This window comes from Aphidius gifuensis, linkage group LG1 (genome assembly GCF_014905175.1).
Source record: "Aphidius gifuensis isolate YNYX2018 linkage group LG1, ASM1490517v1, whole genome shotgun sequence".
Lineage (NCBI taxonomy): Eukaryota > Metazoa > Arthropoda > Insecta > Hymenoptera > Braconidae > Aphidius > Aphidius gifuensis.
In genome coordinates, this window is record NC_057788.1 from 3,756,197 (window position 1) to 3,780,993 (window position 24,797).

The 24,797-nt window shown below is 26.0% G+C and overlaps 2 protein-coding genes across 2 annotated transcripts in view; both read left to right on the forward strand.

Annotated features, from left to right (window-relative positions):
* The window catches only part of LOC122861035 (E3 ubiquitin-protein ligase MIB1), a 313,722-nt gene that overhangs the window by 190,972 nt on the left and 97,953 nt on the right, over window positions 1-24,797 (forward strand). The gene's annotated exons all lie outside the window — the stretch shown is intronic.
* LOC122861036 lies at window positions 17,623-21,957 on the forward strand. Its single transcript, XM_044165188.1, has 3 exons — window positions 17,623-18,023; window positions 19,013-19,281; window positions 19,361-21,957. Exons 1-3 carry the CDS (start codon window positions 17,794-17,796, stop codon window positions 21,811-21,813), a joined length of 2,952 nt encoding a protein of 983 aa, XP_044021123.1. The 5' UTR covers window positions 17,623-17,793; the 3' UTR covers window positions 21,814-21,957.

Here is a 24,797-nt window from a genome sequence, read left to right on the forward strand (position 1 = left end):
CGTATATTATTTTTTTTTCTTCGTCGTAATATTTTCCTTTCAATTCTATTTATTGATTTGATTTTTTTTATTTTTTATTAATATTCTGTGTATGACACTTGTCGGAAAGCTCATATATAAAGTTTAACAGTATGCGGTTTTACGAGCTTTGAGTTTTCAAGTTGATCGATATTAAGCAAGTTGTGGTTTAACTTTTGTCCAGCAAGTTTAGCCAATACATGTATTTGTGTATTTACCATGTGATGGGTATAAAAGTACATAGAGTTTTTGGAGTAAATGTATTACTTAAATGTTGTCTTTTGAGAAAATATTATGTGACATTTGTATGTGTGATAGAGAAGACAACAAGTACATTTGTTGTTTTCTGAACAACTCGTTTTCCAACCTCTTTGTGATGTAGATCTATGACAAAAGCTGAAATTGAACTTTAGAAAGCCAAACGGTTTCTCGTTAATGTCAGACTTGTCTTGTTCGTCCCATGAGATTTTACTAAAACACCAAATCAATATTCACAGTTCGTTTCTCTTTGTATAAACTACTAGAAAATCAAGTTTCCCAACCAAAAAAAAAAAATATAAAAATAAATTGACAACATCTAAATTTAAATCCTTCTTTTATTTTAAAATATTTTTATCAATCAATAAATTATCATTTTAATTGAAAATAAAATTCGTAGTATAAATGAAAATTATTTCTATTTAAGAATAAATTATATTGAATAAAATAAAAAGGGATTTAATTGTCTAAATTCATTTGGATTTTATTACTCATTGCTCAACTGTAATTTACACTTGAAAAAAAAAAAATCACATTGAATTTGTACAACTGATTCGACGAGAATTGGTAAAATTGCTAGAAGCGTCGTCGATAGACATGTATATATAGAACATTGAAAATAAAATGGGACAACTGGTGTCAAGTGATTGATTACCCATTGTCAGATAGTCTGTGAGTACGTCGTAAAATCTCATGGGTATAATTCACTAGATTTTTATGTGTGACATTTTGCGGTGATGTTAAAAATAAGAAAAAAATAATTTAACTAAAAAAAAAACATACTTTTATATAGAGTAAAATTAAATTGCATATCTCGTAAAGAAAAAAAAAGTACATGTCTTTGTGAAATATAAAATATATATCTCAATAATTCAGTTGACCTAATTTTATTTTTTATTTTTTTTTTTCACTTTATTCCACGTGTGTGAAGCAAAAAGAAAAAAAATAAAATGAAAAAAAAATTAAAAGGACTCATGCAATCATCTGAAAGATTATTTAATAAAAAAAGAAAAAAGTAGTTCTAGATGGTAGAAAAAAAAAAAAATAATGTAGAATGAAGTTCAAGATAAGTGAAGAAGCTTTTTGTAGAGAAGTAGTATAAAAGAGAATACGAATTAAAATGTGGATGGATGAGACGTACAGTTGGTTCCCTAGAGGTGGCCACGAGAGTTTGTAAAATGTAAAAAAAAAAAAAAGAAATAAAAAAGGAATCAGGCGGTTGAAAACGTAACGTAATTCATCTTCGTCGGTTGAAATTTTAGAGCATTATTCTGACATTATTAATGGGCTAAGAGTCTCACTTGGATGGTAGCAAAAAAAATAAAAAAACTTCAAGTGAGATAGTTGAAATATTTTTCAACTTTCATAAAAAGTACATATACTCAAACAAATATAGATATAAAAATATATTATCTATTATGCAAATGAATACATTTCTTGAAAAAAATAAAAAAAGAAAAATTACATTTCAAAAATTTTATAATAAATTATATATTGTAAAGTTTTTAATGAAAGAAAAAAAAAAAAAAGCTGTACTACTTTTGTCAAGTTTATGATTGTGAATTATTGCCAAAAGACTATTTGTATTTTTATGATGACCTGTCATCTAACAATGTAAGCACATCGTAACGCCACTGTAACACTCGTTTAATATAAAATAAAAATAATAATAAAACTAGAACGAAAAATAAAAAAAAATATAAACATCAAAAGCTTTTTACAACTGTCGTGATTTTGTTGGATGCATCAAGGCCCAGTTAATATTTTTTTTTCAATGATTTAAAGTAGAAATTATAGTGTTTATGATTTTTTAAAAAAAGTATTATCTAACTGTCAATGATAGAAAAAATTACTAATTGAATTTCAGTTTGAAGTTGATGATTTTAGTCAGTTTTTTTACTTGAAAAATAAAACAAAAATCATTACAAAATTTATGATATTTTGTAGACAATTGTTGTAGCTGCTATGTCATGTAAAAAAGAAAGTCGCAAAGACTAGACGTGGTGACATCCCAGTGGTATTTATACAGCATTTGGAATTTTGCCAAAATGTACACATAGTCAAGTCTGTCTATCGTCAAACACAGAAAACATTTGATCTCTTTTTATTTTTCGATTTTCTATCTCTGCTTTATACATGTATAAAATTTTCTATCATTATTTTACTTATACTATACAACTGGCTTTTTCCAACCATAGCCAAGAGTATATACTTGACACTAGAAATGGATCCCCATTGGCCCCCTTATTCTGTTGAGAGGGATACTTGTCATCTTTCGTATAGTCACTCTCTCTTTAGTGCTCTATTTACCAACCACTTGGCTGTTAAAATTTTTTTCCAAAATTCAAGTGTTTGTTGATTTTGTTTCTATCAAAAATAATAGTCAATGATATATACTCTATATAAAAATTGATTTTACTTTTTTATTTATATTTAATGTTTGCTACATTATCTCACAACGAAAATATCCAAGATTTTTAATAATTATTTTATTGATGATTTAAAAGGTAAGCATTTAGAATTGGATAATTAAAAACCTATTGTTTTTGACACCAACACTTGCTGCAGGAATTTATTTATTTTTTTTTTTTGGGAAATTATTTACAAGGAAATTTTATTTTGAAATAACTTGAGCGAGAAATTTGTGTTCAAAATATTTCAGTCATGATATTTAATCGCGCAGTGTAAAGATAAACTTGATGAAAAAAATTTGATATAAAAATAACAGAAAATATGTCAACAAAAAATTTTTTCCGAGTTTTAAATATGAAAAAAAAAAAAATAATATAATAAGTATGTGCATGTTGAGATTTAATATATAATGTAAAAAGTAAAAAAAAAAATATAATATTGTTCACCGAGTGTCTCATATTTTACGCAACAACTGACAATATTGTCGAATACCATCGAAAAATACCAGGGAAATTATTAAAAAACGTCGCTCGAAATCTATGCAAGAAAGAGCTATGTCACTGTGGCAGCCCAGACGGATGCAAAAAAAAAATAAAAATCTTGAAGAATAATAATAGTTATATGTAGAAAAAAAAAAAAAAGGGGGGAGATAATAGAGGGTGGGTGAAATACGAAGACAGTGAAAAAATAAAAAATAAAAAATATATAAAAAGTGGAGTGTACAGTGGTAGCAGCGGGCGGGTGTGCTCATACGACCGGAAATGAATTTCTAGACGGAGAATTTTGATACCGGAAGTAATTTCGTAGAGGTAGTTTCGTATCTGAGAAATTGAACGTCGCTTCTCTCTTTGACACTGATATTACGCTGTCATTTTCATCAAAATATATAACAATAAAAAATAAACTCATTAAAATTATTTTTAAAAAATTATTATTAACTATATTCGACCTAAATTAAAATTAAAATTTTAAGCTTTATTACTAATTAAAATATTTAAATAGAAAATATAATTTCAATTATTTATAAACAAATAGTTTAACAATTTTATTATTTATTTTAATAAAAAATTTTGAAAAAAGCTTTTTTATTATTTATTGCCCCGGTAGAATAAATTTTCAAAGTTTATTAACTAAATAAATTAATTAATTAATAACCAAATAACCGAGTTGATAAATAATTAAATTAATTAATTAAATAAACAAGATATTATTTTAAAAATTATCAAAACATTTATCAATAAAATTGATGATAATATTTATTCAAATACTCGCAATAGTTGAAGGTAAATTAAATGATATTACAAATAAAATAATATATTCAAGTATTGAGAGAAATAAAATAAGTAAAACCATCTTAGTGAGTGAGCTTGTACTATGACGTTGTCTTGGCAACCCTTAAGACGCTTTCCAACAATAGTAAACGCGCTTGTCTTCCATCATTTTTTTTCTTTTTTTTTACCTTTATACATCATTTCATCATTCTTTATTTTTTTTTCTTTATCTTATTCTTTTTTTATATAGTTCTTTCGAGTTTTATGCGTCACCCCTTTATATTTCTTTTCTTTTTTTTAGAATTTTTTTTTATTTTTATTTTTGAGATAAAAGGAAAGGGACTGTGAAGCAAGTATAAGTCTGGATTCTTATTTTCTGTTCATGAACGTCAAATGACAATAACACAAAGGATATATTTTCATTAACGTAATCTCATTGTATTATAAGAAAAAATTATTATCATCATTTTTATTTATTTATATTTTAAATTTTTTGTAATTTAGATTTTTTTTTTTCTCGCTGGAATAATTATTATATAAGACAGTGTTGAATTAAAATTATTTTATAATAATGAAAATAATATTTTAAAATTTTAATTTTATTCATTTTGTTTTTTTTCAAAGACAATTGTATAAAGTCAAATACAGCGTCATTAGACAGAGCATAAATTATGCCATTAGCAAGTCGTAAAAATGTTCTCTAAGGCTGTTGGCAGAATAGTATTTTTGTCTCAAGATGGATAGTCAATTTTAACTTTTACTCCGTGAGCTTTTTTAAAGTCTTTTTCATCCAGACTATTTTAACAAATTTAACAAATGGTTTTATAATTTTTTCTCTACTTTTTATTTTAAAATGACATTATTGAATATACATAGATCTATAAAAATTATTTGTGGTTTTTTTTTAATACTTTATCAAAGTATTTTTTGGGCGTCAGTAATTCAATCGCATTTGTTAAATTTTTGAATCAAAATTAGCAACGAAATATTTTTGGCAACACTGTGTATACATTTGTAACTGCACGTGTGATAAAAGATAAAAAATAAAAATAATTTCAACTATTAAAATAACATTATTAATTTTATTTTATACACAAAATATAAAATAAATTTTACATTTAAAATGCAGACAATATTAAAAATAATTTAAACAAATTATTAATTTTAATAATAAATATTTGTATTTTCACTTGGCAATAACTGTTAAAAATAATTTAAACAATAAAGTCATTATAATTTAATTTGTAAAACATGCAAAATAATTATTTGTCTCGTGTATCATGGCGTTGAGACGAAGGTTGAGACGCCCACCACCTGTGGTATCTTAAATTTGTTGTTTGTATACACACAAATATATTATATTCAAAGACAAATCGCGTGTCTGTTTAGTGGTTGACGTGGCACTGCTGCACGCAACATTTTGGCCCACTAAAAGACATTATTTCGTGCAGCATTACTTTCAAACTACAAAGTAAACCAATTGAAAAATAACTCATCTATTTTTGTAACATTAGCAAACACACACTGAGAGAATGTAGTCACAATATAAAGCCATATTCTAAATTAAATATACATAATGTCAATAGTCAAAACTAAAATGCTTTTTTTTCTTTTCTCCAAATATTATAACATTATTATTTTGTAGTTTTTATTTTTGATTTATTCTCCATGACATTTTGAGTAAGTCGCGTGTTTTTATATTTAAAAACTTATTTCCGGGTGTCAAGCTTTAAGTCACGCATTTAGATTTTAACAAATTAAATTAAACGCATGTATATTTATTTTAACAAATGAAATAGTTTTTTTATTTTTTTTATTTTTCAAACATGTACTTGTTTTTTTCAGTAGAATAATTCAATTTTTTCACGTTGAAATAATAATTTTTTTTTACGTTGAAATATTGAGTAGGGTGCAAAATTCACAGTGGGACAAAATTCACAGTGGCGCAAAATTGCTAGTCAAACTATGAATGAAAAAAATGCAATAGATGGCTCTGCAAGTATTTTAAAAAACACTTAGAACAAAACCCCTCAATTTAATTATAATATATTTATTGTTATATAAGCAATTGGTCTAAAACACCCTGCGATTATTTATAATTAATCAACATTAAATAAAGATTGCATAAACCATTGATTGGAGATAGACCCTTTCTTTTAGGATGATTTATAAACAATAATCATCCCACAAACCCTTATTTTTTTATCTAAACTCTTCTTTTAAAAACCCTGCTTTTATCAATAATTTATAAATAATAATAATTACATAAACCCTTGTCCGAAAAACCCTGCCTATATTAATGAAATTTGAACAATAATTACAATATAAACCCTCAGTTTGGAAGACCCTGGATAGATCTATAATTTATTTGCAATAATAATAACATAAGCCCTTAGTTCTAAAAACCCTTATATTAATAATTTATAAATAATAATTACAAAAACCCTTAGTTTTAAAATTCCTGCTTATATCATCAATTTATAAATAATAATTACATAAACCCTTGTCCGAAAAACCCTGCTTATATTAATGAATATTGAACAATAATTACAATATAAACCCTCAGTTTGGAAGACCCTGGATAGATCTATAATTTATTTGCAATAATAATAACATAAGCCCTTAGTTCTAAAAACCCTTATATTGATAATTTATAAATAATAATTACATAAACCCTTGTCTGAAAAACCCTGCTTATATTAATGAATATTGAACAATAATTACAATATAAACCCTCAGTTTGGAAGACCCTGGATAGATCTATAATTTATTTGCAATAATAATAACATAAGCCCTTAGTTCTAAAAACCCTTATATTGATAATTTATAAATAATAATTACATAAACCCTTGTCTGAAAAACCCTGCTTATATTAATGAATATTGAACAATAATTACAATATAAACCCTCAGTTTGGAAGACCCTGGATAGATCTATAATTTATTTGCAATAATAATAACATAAGCCCTTAGTTCTAAAAACCCTTATATTAATAATTTATAAATAATAATTACAAAAACCCTTAGTTTTAAAATTCCTGCTTATATCATCAATTTATAAATAATAATTACATAAACCCTTGTCCGAAAAACCCTGCTTATATTAATGAATATTGAACAATAATTACAATATAAACCCTCAGTTTGGAAGACCCTGGATAGATCTATAATTTATTTGCAATAATAATAACATAAGCCCTTAGTTCTAAAAACCCTTATATTGATAATTTATAAATAATAATTACATAAACCCTTGTCTGAAAAACCCTGCTTATATTAATGAATATTGAACAATAATTACAATATAAACTCTCAGTTTGGAAGACCCTGGATAGATCTATAATTTATTTGCAATAATAATAACATAAGCCCTTAGTTCTAAAAACCCTTATATTGATAATTTATAAATAATAATTACATAAACCCTTGTCTGAAAAACCCTGCTTATATTAATGAATATTGAACAATAATTACAATATAAACCCTCAGTTTGAAGACCCTGGATAGATCTATAATTTATTTGCAATAATAACATAAGCCCTTAGTTCTAAAAACCCTTATATTAATAATTTATAAATAATAATTACAAAAACCCTTAGTTTTAAAATTCCTGCTTATATCATCAATTTATAAATAATAATTACATAAACCCTTGTCCGAAAAACCCTGCTTATATTAATGAATATTGAACAATAATTACAATATAAACCCTCAGTTTGGAAGACCCTGGATAGATTTATAATTTATTTGCAATAATAATAACATAAGCCCTTAGTTCTAAAAACCCTTATATTGATAATTTATAAATAATAATTACATAAACCCTTGTCTGAAAAACCCTGCTTATATTAATGAATATTGAACAATAATTACAATATAAACCCTCAGTTTGGAAGACCCTGGATAGATTTTTAATTTATTTGCAATAATAATAACATAAGCCCTTAGTTCTAAAAACCCTTATATTGATAATTTATAAATAATAATTACATAAACCCTTGTCTGAAAAACCCTGCTTATATTAATGAATATTGAACAATAATTACAATATAAACCCTCAGTTTGGAAGACCCTGGATAGATCTATAATTTATTTGCAATAATAATAACATAAGCCCTTACTTCTAAAAACCCTTATATTAATAATTTATAAATAATAATTACATAAACCCTTGTCTGAAAAACCCTGCTTATATCATCAATTTATAAATAATAATTACATAAACCCTTGTCCGAAAAACCCTGCTTATATTAATGAATATTGAACAATAATTACAATATAAACCCTCAGTTTGGAAGACCCTGGATAGATTTATAATTTATTTGCAATAATAATAACATAAGCCCTTAGTTCTAAAAACCCTTATATTGATAATTTATAAATAATAATTACATAAACCCTTGTCTGAAAAACCCTGCTTATATTCATGAATATTGAACAATAATTGCAATATAAACCCTCAGTTTGGAAGACCCTGGATAGATTTATAATTTATTTGCAATAGTAATTACATAAACTCTTGTGTATTTAACAGACCCTCTATATTTTTTTTATAAATAATTTACAATAATAATTACGTAAACAATAGTCATATTTGCAATACACAATCGTTACAAGACCTGTGATAGAAAAAGCCCTTTATGTAATTATAATAGGAAAACTGTGTCAAGGTGATTAATAATTATTTTTTAACTATTATTTATCTAAGTCATCAAAAAGTAGCCAATATGTATATATGTCAGGGTTACCACGTTTTTTATTTATAACTGTTTATTCGATTTATAAATTCACACATTTATATATTGACAATTTTGAACTAATTTATTTTTTGTTTTATAAACAAATATTATTTTTTTTTTTATACATTATAATGTACATGTTTTGGGCGATATCTAGATGAATTAAGGTTTTTCATGAATTTTGAAGGGTCGTAAGGGTTTGATGAGTGGAAAATTAGAAATTGACGAACTCCAATAAAAGATTTTCAGTGTTTTTTCAAAGATCTTATAAGGTGAAGGGTGATTAATAGAAATAGAATAGACCAAAAAACGGGTCTAAATAAACACTGAGATGCAAGAATAATAAAAAGTCAAGTTTATTCTATTCCCACGCTTACAGAAAAAAAAAAAATTTCTCAGAAAAATATAGAGTACTATTCATGAAATGAAAAAGGAATTTTCAACAAACCCTTTTCATTTAATAAACCACATTTTATAGTTATGTACTTTATTTTTTATTTTTTATTATTTATGAATCATAAATTATGATTGACAGTACTAAATAAAAATAGAATACATATGATTTTTATTCATCTTCATGAGATGTAACTTCAATATTTTTTTGAAGTCACAATTTTACGTTTGACTTGATTATCACCAGATACATTTGGTGATGAATTTTCAATGATTATTCGTTTTCCAAAACATTGATCGTCCAAGACATCATCTTTTCTTTCAAGTTTTGGTCTATCCACATATGAATATTTAGAAGGAACAAGTTTTTGACGAACCTGATCTCTGTACTCATCAGAAGAAATCGATACAATTCGGAATTCGTCGCAGACTTTTACACTGCGAGTGGATGGTATTTCATTATTGTTCTTGGAGTTTAAATCTGAAAAATGAATAATTATACAAAACTGCAAACATAAAATTTCTTATTAAAATTTTATTTTTTATTTTACTTGATTGATTCTAAATGAAGAATTCGATTGTTAATATAACTACAAGCCGGACTTTTATACTAGATTTTGTTCAATAACAAAAAACCTTTAGTGAATTTATTGAAAAAGTACCCTATACCTTTTTTTTGAATCCCATGTTCATAAGTCTGAAGTTGATTTATGCTGACATCAGATCCAGTTTTTGTTTTCCGAATTTTACTTAATCTGCAGAAACAAAATATATATTTGAGCTATATTATATAATAGTTTTCAATGATAAATTATGACTACCACTTATATTTCAAAGTTCACAAGTAGAAGGGTTTTTTAATAGACCATTGTCTTTTAGAAAAACTCTCGTTCAAAAAATCACTTTAACTTCTCTTTGATGAATCATTGTTTATTGTAATAAAATTAGAACTGGAAATATAAAATCAAGAAGATTATTTTTTTATTCTGCGGATTTGAATGCTAATATTTACTTTGTTTTTAATGAGAAATAAACATATTACTATTCAATAAGTAAAATGGGTTTTTTAATAGATCAATTCAACTCTGTCATATAATATAGAATAAATTCAATAGATTAATAAAAAATTCTATCTATTCTATCTACAATTGATTTTCATAAGTCTAATATAATTCTGTTACTGTTATGTGCTTATATTTTTTATAAAGAATATACTTTTTTGAGAAAATCGCATATAGACAGAGGCAAAATCAGTGTGTGAAACTGAATTGAACAAAATACCTGTTAAATGGTAGTCCTTAAGACCCAGAACACGTTGCACCTATTTCCAATCATTTTTAATGTCTGCCGTCCACAGGTAAGCCAGGTAAAAAATCGATAATTTATATGACTCTGAATTGATTGTAATTTGTTTAATACTTTCAATTTTATTATATTAAGTTGATTTTAAAATTTCAATCAAATCTCAATCAATCCAGCCGAGATATTTATTTTTGAAAATTGAAAAAAACATGAATTATAGTGTTTATTCTTTAATGTATTTTAAATGTAAAAAAAAAATTTCAATCAAAAAAAAAATCATTAAAAGGGTTAAAAAAATTATTAAAAATTAAATTGAATTGTAGAGTAATGCGGAGGCTAAGCGGTATGGGGCATACTCAGGGGCGTGAAAATAATAGAGTGGTGCGAGTTTTTTTATCTTTTTTTTCTCTATAGTTTTCCTTTTCTAATATAAACTCCAAGCTGACTGCCAAACTCCCCACCACTCTATTTTTATCACGCATTACTCTACAATTCAATTTAATTTCTAATAATTTTTTTGAACAATAAAAATGATTGGAAATAGGTGCAACGTGTTCTGGGTCTTAAGGACTACCATTTAACAGGTATTTTGTTCAATTCAGTTCCACACACTGTTTTTGCCTCCGTCTTACGGACTAATAATTGATACAATCTGTTCCCGAATAAATACAAATTAACCAACAGAAAGAGAAAATGCTTACTACTACCCTTGTTTGTTTTTATTTTTTTCATTTCATTCTTTTGTTATCTGGCGACGCCAAGCCGACAGCGGGAGAGAAAGAGACCGAAAAAATAAAATAAAATAAACTTTTAATTTGAATGAGAGTCAACAAAACAGACTACATATAATTTTTTATAGATATATTTTCTACATTTAATATTATAATCAACATAAAAACAAAAATATATCTATTAGGCACAAAACTTACCTTTTATATGGAGAAAATCCATGGATTTTTGAATTTTCCATCAAATCGTTACTACTTGGATCCGCCATGTTTTTACAATTATTAAAATAATTTGCAATTTTATTTTAATTTTTTATTTCACTTTTATTTATCACTCTGTTTTTTAATATTTGCGGGCAATTCGCTTGACAGAGACGTCTCGGCTGCTCTCGATACAATGACTAAATGTGTGTTCTACTTATTTTCACAAGCGGCCAAGGGGAAACTTCCCCCTCTACCACTACGGCACACGACATGTAAGCTCAAGTTTCATAAACCCTTGATTTAAAAGACCCTAAAAACTTACTTCATTTAATAAAAATAATATTCACATTATCCATTTACCTAGAACACCTTGCTATTTGTGGTAAATTGCAATCCTTGGTATAGCAACCCTTAATCTAAAGAATGATTAGCTGAAATATGATTTCATTAAGCTATGATTCAAAAGACCTTTTTTCCTTGTTATCCTTTATTTTTTTTGCTTTTGAAAATATTATATTATCTTAAAAATAAAAGAAAGAAATTTTATGTTTTTTTATTTACAAATAGAAAAGTTTTTTTTAAGTCAAATTTGAACAATAGGTGCAAATTAAAACCAACAAGTTTCTTATTCTTGAAAATCGGTAAGATTCTTTTGATTTGTAATAAAAACCCTTGGTGACTTCAAAGACCCTGAATCTTATGATATTGGGTCCTCAATCCTGAATATTATCATAAATCATAAACCGTAATAATCTTATAAATCCATAACTTATTTATTTATGATTATTAATTTTTTTTTTTATCATATTTTTTTCTTTCTTCATAAAATTAATAAATTTAAAAAAATTTAACAAAAATTTTTTACGGTGTGGGTTTAACAGTCATGGAACGTGTTAGTCTACGGGGAATATCATCCCGAGATTCAGACCTTTCTTGTCTTTTTTGTTTTTTTTTGCAAATTGAATCTTCGCTTTCATTTTTGCATCGCTTAGAATTATGACTTTCTTTGGGTACAGCATCTTCGGGTACAGTATCACCAATTTTTTCATTCATAGTGTTTTCAGTTCCACTGTTATTTTCTTCTGAGTCACTATCAATTTCACCGAGTTTTTCGAACGCTGATTCTGAAAATAAATACGTTTTTTTTATGATTATAAAAGTTTTATTATAAAATTATAATAATAAAAAAGTATTCAGTCTTTACAATTTCGAGTATCTCTACCTTTAATTTGTTTATCATTTTCCCATCCTGCAATTTTTATTAAAAATTCAATACGTTCCATGCCTTCTTCCAGTTCTCTCTCACATCCTCGAATGAATCGCTTTTTTCTTGAAACCTTATAACTTTGACGAGGTTTTTTCGTCCCTTCGAAATCTCTTTTTATTTTTCCTTGATAAACGGTAAGGTTTTCTAAAAAAATCAAATTTAAAAGAAATGTACAAGAATTTAAGATATGCAGAAAAAACATAACTTATTTATTTCAATTAATTTTTAAGTAAAAGGATCTTTAAATTTGACTAGAAAAGAAGTGAATAAAAGACTATTACATCAAGTAATTTACAGAATACTGTGGAATCTATACCATTGAATAAAATCTAAAAACAAACTATATTTCAGGAGCGATTCGTTGGCTCGTTTTAACCAGTACAAACGCATTTACAACATGCATGAAAGAATTGTGAGTATTGTGAGTATTTAAGGACTACAATGAAATAAATTCTTAAATAGAACTGAAATTTTGTACCTACCAATAAAAACATACGGATAAGGATGTCGCCCAAAAAATAAGGTCATATTTTTGTTTCTACTTTCACTAAAATTATTAGTAGCGTGATCTTGACCATATACTGACCATGACGTTGGTGGCCAAATTAGATTGTTGATCCAATTTTTATCAACATATTGAAAATATTTTTCCACTCTCTCTCGAGAAATGGGATCTTCAAGACGATTTTTTAAAAAAATTAACAATGAGCTATCGATTTTCTCTGGTGGCAAATAAGGTACGAGTTGTACCAGACGAAGAACTTCACTTATTTCTTTTTTCCGTTTTTTTATTTCATCCGTTTCTTCATCAGTTGTTTTTTTGAAATCCACTAGTGCTCCTTTCTTTTTTGACTGTCTAGTTTGTGCCTATAAATTTAAACATGCTGAGAATATAAACAAAATTCGACCTACGAAAGCTAAAATTTTTAACTGGTTGCAATTTGATTCTATTTTTATTTTATTTTTTATAGTTATTTTTAAAAAATTTTAAGAACCCTCTACTGTTTAAACCGATTGAACTCAGTATATCAATATACTTTTTCCAATAGTTCGTTAACTATTAAGTACATTGAGAATAAAAAAAATAAATATTGGATGGGTTGGTTAATAAGATTTCAAATAGCCCTTTTATGAATGAACAAAAATAACCATATAAACCCTTGACTTCGAAGAACTGATTATGCTCTATGAACATGATTATTATATTAACCCTCTATTTTAAAGATGCTGCAACTGATTATAACTAATATAAACTTCATAATAATATAAACCCATGACTTTAAAAACTCTGCAATTGATTATAATTATGAGCATTTATAGTACATACACCCTTGACTTGATAGACCCTCTATGTTATAAGGAATTATTTTTAAAAAATCACATAAACCCTTTGAATCACATTTGCATTTATAGTACATACACCCTTGACTTGATAGACCCTCTACGTTATAAGGAATTATTTAAAAAAAATCACATAAACCCTTTGAATCACATTTGCACTTTTTTGTACAGAGTACAATTTTTTTTTGCTTACACTATATTATTTAAACATATATTAAACATACTTGGTCAAAATGGAATAAGCAAGCTATGATTTCCACAAACGGAAAGTGTTCTTTAATTGTTGTGTGAACTGCTGCTTCGAAGTCCATATGTGCTTTTATTTTCAAACTTTTAAGTTCAGGAGCTAGATGATCAAAAATATATTGGAATACCGTCACGTAGGATTCTTTTGTTTTTCGTTCCATTAAAACATAAGCAATTGGCCATGCCTGTAATATAAAGAATCAAATATAGAAGAAAATTCTAATGATAATAAGACTAGTATGCAAGCTATTTTAGTAAGTATTTGAAAAAAAAGAAAACAAAACCCATTGAGCTCAGTTCAAGGGTTTTTGTGTTCAGAACAGATTAGCGTGTCTTTCAATTTCTAATAAATATTTGCCAAGTGTTTTTGAATGACTTTACCTGATTGTATGCTTCTACTTGTACAATATAAGTTTGACAAATATCCACATCATTCATGTTGATACTAAATGTTCCATCAGTGTAGATGTTAGCACTAAACTCCTTATCTTTAAGAATATTTTTAACAAAATTACGATCTCCTAGTATTACGACAGTACTCGTCGGTTTATCTAAGAATTCTGCAGGGATATTTTTTTTCGATTTTGGCCATGTTAGTTCATTGACAGTAAATGTTTTAGCTATCAATTGAGACCCATTTTCACCATCATCATAAAACAACATACTCATACCCTCTCCCTGAAGAGAAGCTCCCAATTCTGCCAGTGATGATGGCCGTTGTGGGTAAATTTTGGATTTCATTCTTTTGGCTCGATTTTTCACATCAGAATAATTTAACCCTCCAATTTCTGTTGTTCTAAAATGCAGAAACAATAATAAATTTATAAAATGAATTATGAGGTCATGTTTTAATTTCTAAATAATGTTTGATATTATTATTGTTATGATTGTTATTAAGATATTATCATCAGTATCAATACTATTGTACTCACGGGTATTCATTTCGCAACCTGTTAAAAAGTAACGACGGTTTTTCAGTTGTTTTTTTTGTTTTTAAAGTTGTCAAAAATTTATTAACCAGCTCGGTACGATGAATGAGAGTTGGATCAGATACACAAACAACAGTATTGTGATCTGTATAAGAACCTTCCTTTACAGAAACTTTTTGTCCATTGAAAGAAACAGTTACACGACCGTTACAATTTTCTTTAGAACATGTATATCTCCTACAAAAAGTAAACGTGACAGTTAGTCCATCAAAATGTATCTTGTATAAAGTACATTCTGTATTGTTTTCATATATTAAAAAATAATCTGCTTTTATGCAATCAATAAGCATTAGTTATTATTTTCGCTTGAAATAGTACTTTTTTTAAAATTTAGCATAATTTCAGAAAAACCCTACACAAAATATTCGTACAAAATTGATATTATTAATAGAACGAAAAAATGAATGTATTGTAAATATAAAACTTTATTAATTTGGATTTTATTTATTTTATTTCTCGTTGTTAATATTAAATTTTTTCGAAAAGTGGTTCACAGGGTTTTTAAAAAATATTGAAAATCCTGAACAGAAACCCTAATGAATTCTATATCATTAATATTATTATTATTTTTTATTTTCCTCATTTCAAATAGGTTTCTCAATTTAGAAAATTTGGAAAAATCTAAAAAAAATTTAAAAAATCAGATTCAACAGACGGATTTATTTAAAGCAAAGGGTTTTTTAAGATATTCCTTAAGTTTAGGGTCAAAAAGAGAGGTCACGGCGAGAAGGTAAAATGTTCTTTAATGGCAGTAAATCATTTAAGGTGATCGGTAAAATCTTTATTATGAATTTCTATATAGAAAAACTAAAAAAATTTACAGAAGCTAACTTATAAATTTTTAAACAAATTTTCTATATAATGGAAACGCATTTCTTTCTCTTTTCACGAGTCATAAATTTTTTATTTTCTAAATCCTTGAAAACCCACGATGAACATCATAAAAAATTATAAAATTTACGATTACTGAACTGAATATATTAGTCTCAATCAGAACGTTGTTATTATTATTATTATTACCATAATCAAGTTTTGTTATGAAAAAAAATTATATTTTCAATACTTACTGCGTTCCATCTTTGTTATTAATTAAAAAACGATATTTATACCCCGATAAAACCAAAGGTGGATGCTTCACATATTGTTTTTTTTCACTCACTAATTGATTTGTTGATTTCTCCATCGTGACAGCCCACTGTGAAATAATGACTTTGATACGATGCCACCGACTTAATAAATCAAAGGAGATACGTCTTTTATCATTTTTTCGGCGCATCATATCCGCGCATATGTGTTGAACTCGAAAAAATACGTAAAATTCTCGAATTATATGTGTGAGTTATTTCAAAAATTCACACATTTAAGCTGAAACTTTATGCTCGCTCGAAGTCAAAAACCAATATCAAAAAAATCAAAGTAAGTGAGCGACAAACAAAAACAAAAGAGATCGACAGACGAAGACAACAGACTTTTTATTATATCAAATAAATTTGCCTAACGGCTGATGATTTTGTATTTTATTTTTTAAATATTGATAATAAGCTGTAATTAAATAGAAAAAATTGAAAGAAAAACTCTTTCTAATTTTTTGAATTGGTTCATATATGTATATATATATATATATATATATATATATTTATTGACGAAAAATAAATAAATAAACAAACAAGTGAAGGATTCTTTCCCTGACTCTTTTTTTCAGTGTAAAATCCGAATATTGAAGCTACAACTAATTAAGTAATTGTAAATGTAAAAAAATGTTTATATTTTTTTTCGACATGTAAAGGGTTTTTTGAATAAACCCATTTTAAAAATGTGGAATGTTTTCAACTTGTGTTTTTTAATTTCTCGATTTTCCCTGTCTATTATAGTTATTTATTTTTTTTGTTTATTTTATAATTCATTTTCAATTACTCAAAGAAAATAAAAGAAAGCCTGCAGCTATCAAACAATGGTTTAATTTTAAGCGCAGGGCCTGAAAGAGTAAAAGATACTTTTTTTTTTATTCACACAACAAAATAAAATTTAAATATTGTAGCTACAACTAATTAAGTAATTGTAAATTAAAAAAAACAGTTTATATTTTTTTCGACAAGTAAAGGGTTTTTTATAAACCTTTTTTGAAATGTGGAATATTGTTTTTACTGGTGTTTTTTAATTTCTTGATTTTCTGATTTTTGTAAGTCATTTTTTTTTTTTTTATTAATAAAGTATTTATAATTATAATAAAATAAAAAAAAAAACACCTGCAGCTATCGAACAATGATTCAATTTTGATCGCAGGGTCTTGAAGAACATAAAGGGTCTTCATGCGAGAAAAAGTCGATTCGCTCATCTTCGGCGTACGAACCGAACCTTCTCGTAATCCGACTAGTCCCGAAGTATGAGAGAGAAACATTCGTTGTCAGCCGCTCGTTAAAATGATTATTGCTTATTTCACGCGTAGATAGTCACCGAGCACCTTGTGTAGTTAGAAGTTCTTGTGAAAAGAAAAATAAAATAAAAGGATAATAATTACCAGAAATAAATTTAATTGAACATTTTTTCATAAATTTTTGATTTTAAAAAAGAGTTAAATAACAAATTTTATTTTAAATATTAAAAAAAAAAAATAAACTAAAAAAAAATGTCTGAAAGTGTCAATGTAGAAATGGAGAAATTTAAAGATAAAGTTTTTTATTCAATTGAAGAATATTACGAATGGTTTGATAAGTTACCAATTGACAAACATTCATATAACACTCATGACAGTTTGACAGTGGCTTCGTCGAAGAAAAAGATTAAAAAAGAATTGCATTATGTTTTTCTTGAAAAACGATGCAAATGCAATGGTTTATCAAAGTCTGGAAATCATCGGTAAGTTGACTCAGTTTTTTTCATTGTGTTAAAGATGATTTTTTTTTTTTTTTACTAAGAATATATCCAAAATAAAAATGAATGCTCTGTTGTTTATATATTATATTTATTTTCACACTCTGACGCCGACAAAGAATCCCGACAAACGGTCGACAAGAAATAACAAAAGAAAAAATAAATGTCTTCTTTCTCTTTTTATATATCATTCCATTTCGATTCATTGAGCCGACTGGTGTTGATATTTTTTGTTTTTGAATTTTTTTTTTTTTTTTTTAACAAATAAAATAAAAAATAAAAGAAAAAAAAATATATTTTTTGAACAAAAAAAAAAATATCATAAACTGGTATTTCTTTTTTTTTTTTTTTTGTCTTTATTTTATTAACTTTTTTTCGTATGTATATAACTTTCATTGTTATATATAAATAAAGACAAAAAACCAGTTCATAATATATAAACTATTATATTTGTTTTTCATTTTATAAATAATTAATTATTTAAATAAAATTATGTTTCTTGGTTTATTCCATACATACATATATATATATATATATTAAATATGAATTATTATTTACAAAAGGTTTTTTTGATAAACCCTTTTCATTAAATGCAACTACTTTTCACGGTCTGGTATTATGAACAGAAGGTGTTTTCGATAAACCCTTTGAATTCGCTTTAACTATTTTTTACTAACTGTTTTACGTTTTTTTTTTTGAGTTTAAAAAAAAAAAAAACACCAGTGTGTTGAAAATATTTCACTTTCTTCAAAATATATATAAATATGGATTTTTATTTAACAAACAAATTAAAAATATTTAAAATAATTGATGTACTTCAACAAGTAGTGTTTTTTGAATAGACCCTTCTTTTCGATTTAAACTAAAATTTCGACGAACTGTTTTCTTTTGTCTTTATTTTCTTAGTGAATTTCATTTATAACATATATATATATACATATAATAATAATAATCTTTTTTTTTTGATTTTATAGTCCATACACGACAAAGTGTGAAGTCGTTCATAAATTACGAGCAAGTCCAGATGGAACATTTTTATATTTTGATACAGCTCTTTGGGAGTGGAACCATAACCACTCAAAAAAATACGAAGAACTTCAGCAAGAATATCGTGATATGAAGAAATATAAAAAAAAGAGATCACATGATGGTAACCAACAGATTCCAGCACCAAAAAATAAACGTATGCGTAAGGAACCACTAATTGAACTTGGAAAGTGTGATGTTGGGACTCAAACTATAGGTGCATTATGAATTTTCTGAATTTATTTTATAATTATTTCTACATGTTTATTTGAAATTATATAATTTTTTTTTTTCAGTATCCAATTTGAACATGGACTATGAGATAGTTTTTAAACGCAAAGATAACAATGTAAAAAAAAACAAGGTAAAACTTTGGTTACTAGATCGTTTTAGATTGGACGCTGATAAACCAATTGATAAAAAATTAATAAACCAATTACCTGATGATGATGATACATGTAAAACGTCAGATGTGGCAGTTGATAAAATTGTAACAACCGAACAAACAGATGATGATTTATCACTATCAGGTGAAGTGATTACAGTGTCAAGTAGTAAATTAAAAAATCATGAATCTGATCAAATAAATCTCAAACGAAAAAATAGAACTTATAACGAAATGAAAATTCCAGTAGTTAAAGTTTTGAGATTGGACATGGATGGACAAGATAACGGTACTGAATTAAAAATAACAACTCGTTCTGATGAACTATTTGAAGAACAAAATGTTAATCATCAAAATAATCCTGTTAAATTAATTGATCCAATAACTCAGGATAAACCTCTTGATGAAAAATTAATGGCTCAACCACCTGATGCTGATCCATCTAAAAAATCAGATAAAAATGTTGAAGACCCAGCAGCATCTCACCAAAAAGATAATGTCAATATAATTTCTTCACCTGAGGGTGATAAACCAAGTGATAAATTAAAGAATCATGATTCTGGTGGTGATGCTGCTGAATTAAAAATAACAAGTCGTTCTGATGAACCATTTGAAGAACAAAATGTTAATCATCAAAATAATCCTGTTAAATTAATTGATCCAATAACTCAGGATAAACCAATTGTTGAAAAATTAATGGCTCAACCACCTGATGCTGATCCATCTAAAACATCAGATAAAACTGTTGAAGACCCAGCAGCATCTCACCAAAAAGATAATGTCAATATAATTTCTTCACCTGAGGGTGATAAACCAAGTGATAAATTAAAGAATCATGATTCTGGTGGTGATGCTGCTGAATTAAAAATAACAAGTCGTTCTGATGAACCATTTGAAGAACAAAATGTTAATCATCAAAATAATCCTGTTAAAACAATTGATCCAATAACTCAGGACAAACCTCTTGATGAAAAATTAATGGCTCAACCACCTGATGCTGATCCATCTAAAAAATCAGATAAAAATGTTGAAGACCCAGCAGCATCTCACCAAAAAGATAATGTCAATATAATTTCTTCACCTGAGGGTGATAAACCAAGTGATAAATTAAAGAATCATGATTCTGGTGATGATGCTGCTGAATTAAAAATAACAACTCGTTCTGATGAACTATTTGAAGAACAAAATGTTAATCATCAAAATAATCCTGTTAAATTAATTGATCCAATAACTCAGGATAAACCAATTGTTGAAAAATTAATGGCTCAACCACCTGATGCTGATCCATCTAAAACATCAGATAAAACTGTTGAAGACCCAGCAGCATCTCACCAAAAAGATAATGTCAATATAATTTCTTCACCTGAGGGTGATAAACCAAGTGATAAATTAAAGAATCATGATTCTGGTGGTGATGCTGCTGAATTAAAAATAACAAGTCGTTCTGATGAACCATTTGAAGAACAAAATGTTAATCATCAAAATAATCCTGTTAAAACAATTGATCCAATAACTCAGGACAAACCTCTTGATGAAAAATTAATGGCTCAACCACCTGATGCTGATCCATCTAAAAAATCAGATAAAAATGTTGAAGACCCAGCAGCATCTCACCAAAAAGATAATGTCAATATAATTTCTTCACCTGAGGGTGATAAACCAAGTGATAAATTAAAGAATCATGATTCTGGTGATGATGCTGCTGAATTAAAAATAACAACTCGTTCTGATGAACTATTTGAAGAACAAAATGTTAATCATCAAAATAATCCTGTTAAATTAATTGATCCAATAACTCAGGATAAACCAATTGTTGAAAAATTAATGGCTCAACCACCTGATGCTGATCCATCTAAAACATCAGATAAAAATGTTGAAGACCCAGCAGCATCTCACCAAAAAGATAATGTCAATATAATTTCTTCACCTGAGGGTGATAAACCAAGTGATAAATTAAAGAATCATGATTCTCGTGGTGATGCTGCTGAATTAAAAATAACAAGTCGTTCTGATGAACCATTTGAAGAACAAAATGTTAATCATCAAAATAATCCTGTTAAAACAATCGATCCAATAACTCAGGATAAACCTCTTGATGAAAAATTAATGGCTCAACCACCTGATGATGATGATACATGTAATACGTCAGATGTGACAGTTGATGAAATTGTAAAAACCAAACAAACAGATGTCACTGTAATTACTCCACCTGATGGTGATAAATCAAGTGATAAATTAACATCAATACATTCAACCCTTACTCCTAAGCCACAAGACGTTGTTCCAAAAAAATATAAAAAAAAAAGCTATTCTCATGTTGAGCGTAACACTCGCTCATCATCTAAAAAGATTGTAATAAAATGATAAAACAAAATTTATAAATGTATTTCTTTATGATTTTGAAAAACTTAAATATTACGTATTTAAATAAAAAAGAAAAATAATGACGTTTAATTACCCAATTAAATATAAGTCAATAAATATTTTTTTTTCCTTTTCTAAAAAAAAGTATGGTGTTTTTTTAATTCATTTTTTCCTACTATTTTAATATTAAAAACCTTAATAATAAAAGGTTTTTCAATTTCACGTATTAGCAGTTATCATAAAATTATATTCTAGCTCTAAATAATTATAGAATTTTATTTATTTTATTATTCAAACCTCATTAAGAATCCTATTTACTCTGATAAGTGTTTATCTTATACATCTACAAAAACCTCTCGTCGGAATAGAAAATAAACCCATATTAAGATCCTAGGGTCTATGAAAGCCCCTTACACTTTTGAAACTAGGTAAAGCATCGGAAATTGATCAATGGAAACTGTATCATATTTTTCATGCTTTACGTGGTTTTAAATATACGTTCATTTTTAATTTTAACGAAGATTATTTATAAACAAGATGAACACTTACTATCAATGTAAATAGAAATTTCGATTCGAATATTAATGGATTATAAATGGTAATTATAAATTAATGGATAAAATTAAATACAATTTGATAAATATTTTTTTTCTTTTATTTGTTTAAAATTTATATTTTTATTTTATTAATAATTTTATATTATTTAACAATTAAAAAAAATTACAAGTAACGATTTTACTATGGTTCTTTGTCAGGTGAAGGGTTTTTATAAAAAACCTTCGACCTACCGGTGTTTTTTTGTCTTTATCATCATATTTTTAATGCTTTACGTGGTTTTAAATATACGTTCATTTTTAATTTTAACGAGGATTATTTATAAACAAGAGGAACACTTACTATCAATGTAAATAGGAATTTCGATTTGAATATTAATGGATTATGAATGGTAATTATAAATTAATGGATAAAATTAAATACAATTTGATAAATATTTTTTTTCTTTTATTTGTTTAAAATTTATATTTTTATTTTATTAATAATTTTATATTATTTAACAATTAAAAAAAATTACAAGTAACGATTTTACTATGGTTCTTTGTCAGGTGAAGGGTTTTTATAAAAAACCTTCGACCTACCGGTGTTTTTTTGTCTTTATCATCATATTTTTAATGCTTTACGTGGTTTTAAATATACGTTCATTTTTAATTTTAACGAGGATTATTTATAAACAAGATGAACACTTACTATCAATGTAAATAGGAATTTCGATTTGAATATTAATGGATTATGAATGGTAATTATAAATTAATGGATAAAATTAAATACAATTTGATAAATATTTTTTTTCTTTTATTTGTTTAAAATTTATATTTTTATTTTATTAATAATTTTATATTATTTAACAATTAAAAAAAATTACAAGTAACGATTTTACTATGGTTCTTTGTCAGGTGAAGGGTTTTTATAAAAAACCTTCGACCTACCGGTGTTTTTTTATCTTTATTGTCTTGACATAGAAATTTTTAACTCATTGAGTAATTATAAATCAAAGAAAGCATAATTTATCTTTAAAATTTATATTGTTGTATTTTTAACGTTTCCAAGAGAAGTGTCTTTCAGGCCATTTTAAAACCATAACGGGTTTTTCGAAAAAGATAAAAACCCTATTGCCAGTAGATGGCGTGCAAAACATCCTTGACTATGAATTTTGTCCCACTGTGAATTTTGCACCCTACTCCATTTTGTTTATAAAAAATTCAAGTATTGATATATACCAACTATTATTATATTTCAACAAAAATAAAAAATTATAAATAATATTGAATAAGCTATAATCTAAATTAAATAATTACGTTAATTGAAATTTGTATATTCAAGTTGAAATAAATTTCAAGTATATATCTCATCACCTGTCATAAATTTGATATTAAATTAATCGAATTATCTCTTTATTATCATCTGGAAAGAATGAGAATTATTTAATCTCATTTCTTTACTTAAAATAATCAATATACTCACACTTTGTTACTAAAAAAGTAAAATTTCAAATTAATTTTATCATCATATCGACAAATTAATTAAATTGTGTTTAAACAATTACAATTATAAAGCTTTTTATTTTGAAATTATAAGATGAAATTTAATTTTAAAAAAATACATAAAAAAATTGGAATTTAATTAAATTGAATTATTCATAAGAATTTGAATCTGCTTGTGAGAGAATTTTTAATTTTTTAATAATTTAATATTATTGAATATAATTCAACTATCATAATTGATATGGGAATGTGTATACATATTGTTAAAACTTTGTAACAATATACAACACAAAATAATATACAATATGCAAATATAATTAAGCAAATAAATTTAATAATAATAATATTAATGTAAGATGGAAATTCCTCACAATATACATTGCTTCAATACATCAAATTGACGACTTGTATATAAAATTAAATAAACTTACAATTCTGCTCATGACAACTGTAACCAAACTCTGGAAATTTAATTTATTCGAAACAACATACTCCAAATGTACTTGACCGCGACTATTTGTTTCTACAGAAGCAAACATTACATTGACACTATATAATAATCTTTTAACTCGACAAATTCTCTCATGTTGATATTTGAAATTATATTGTTAATACAAATCTATGTATTTTATAATGATATTTTAAGTAAAATTTGCTCAATGCTTATTTGAATCGTAATACTGAATTTGTAACTAAAACCGCAAAATATTTAACAACAGTAACTGACATTTTTAAGAACAATATTTAATAAAATAAATATTCATCAGTAAAATAATTAAATTGGAAAATTATAATGACAATCTATTTTTCATGTTAAATTTTAAAACTGTTAAAGAATTTTTAAAATTTTTTTAACTACATCCAAAAAAAAAAGATTATATATTTTAAGAGTAAATTCCATAAACTCAACGAACCGTAATGATTAACCTAAAACCTGAAGATATC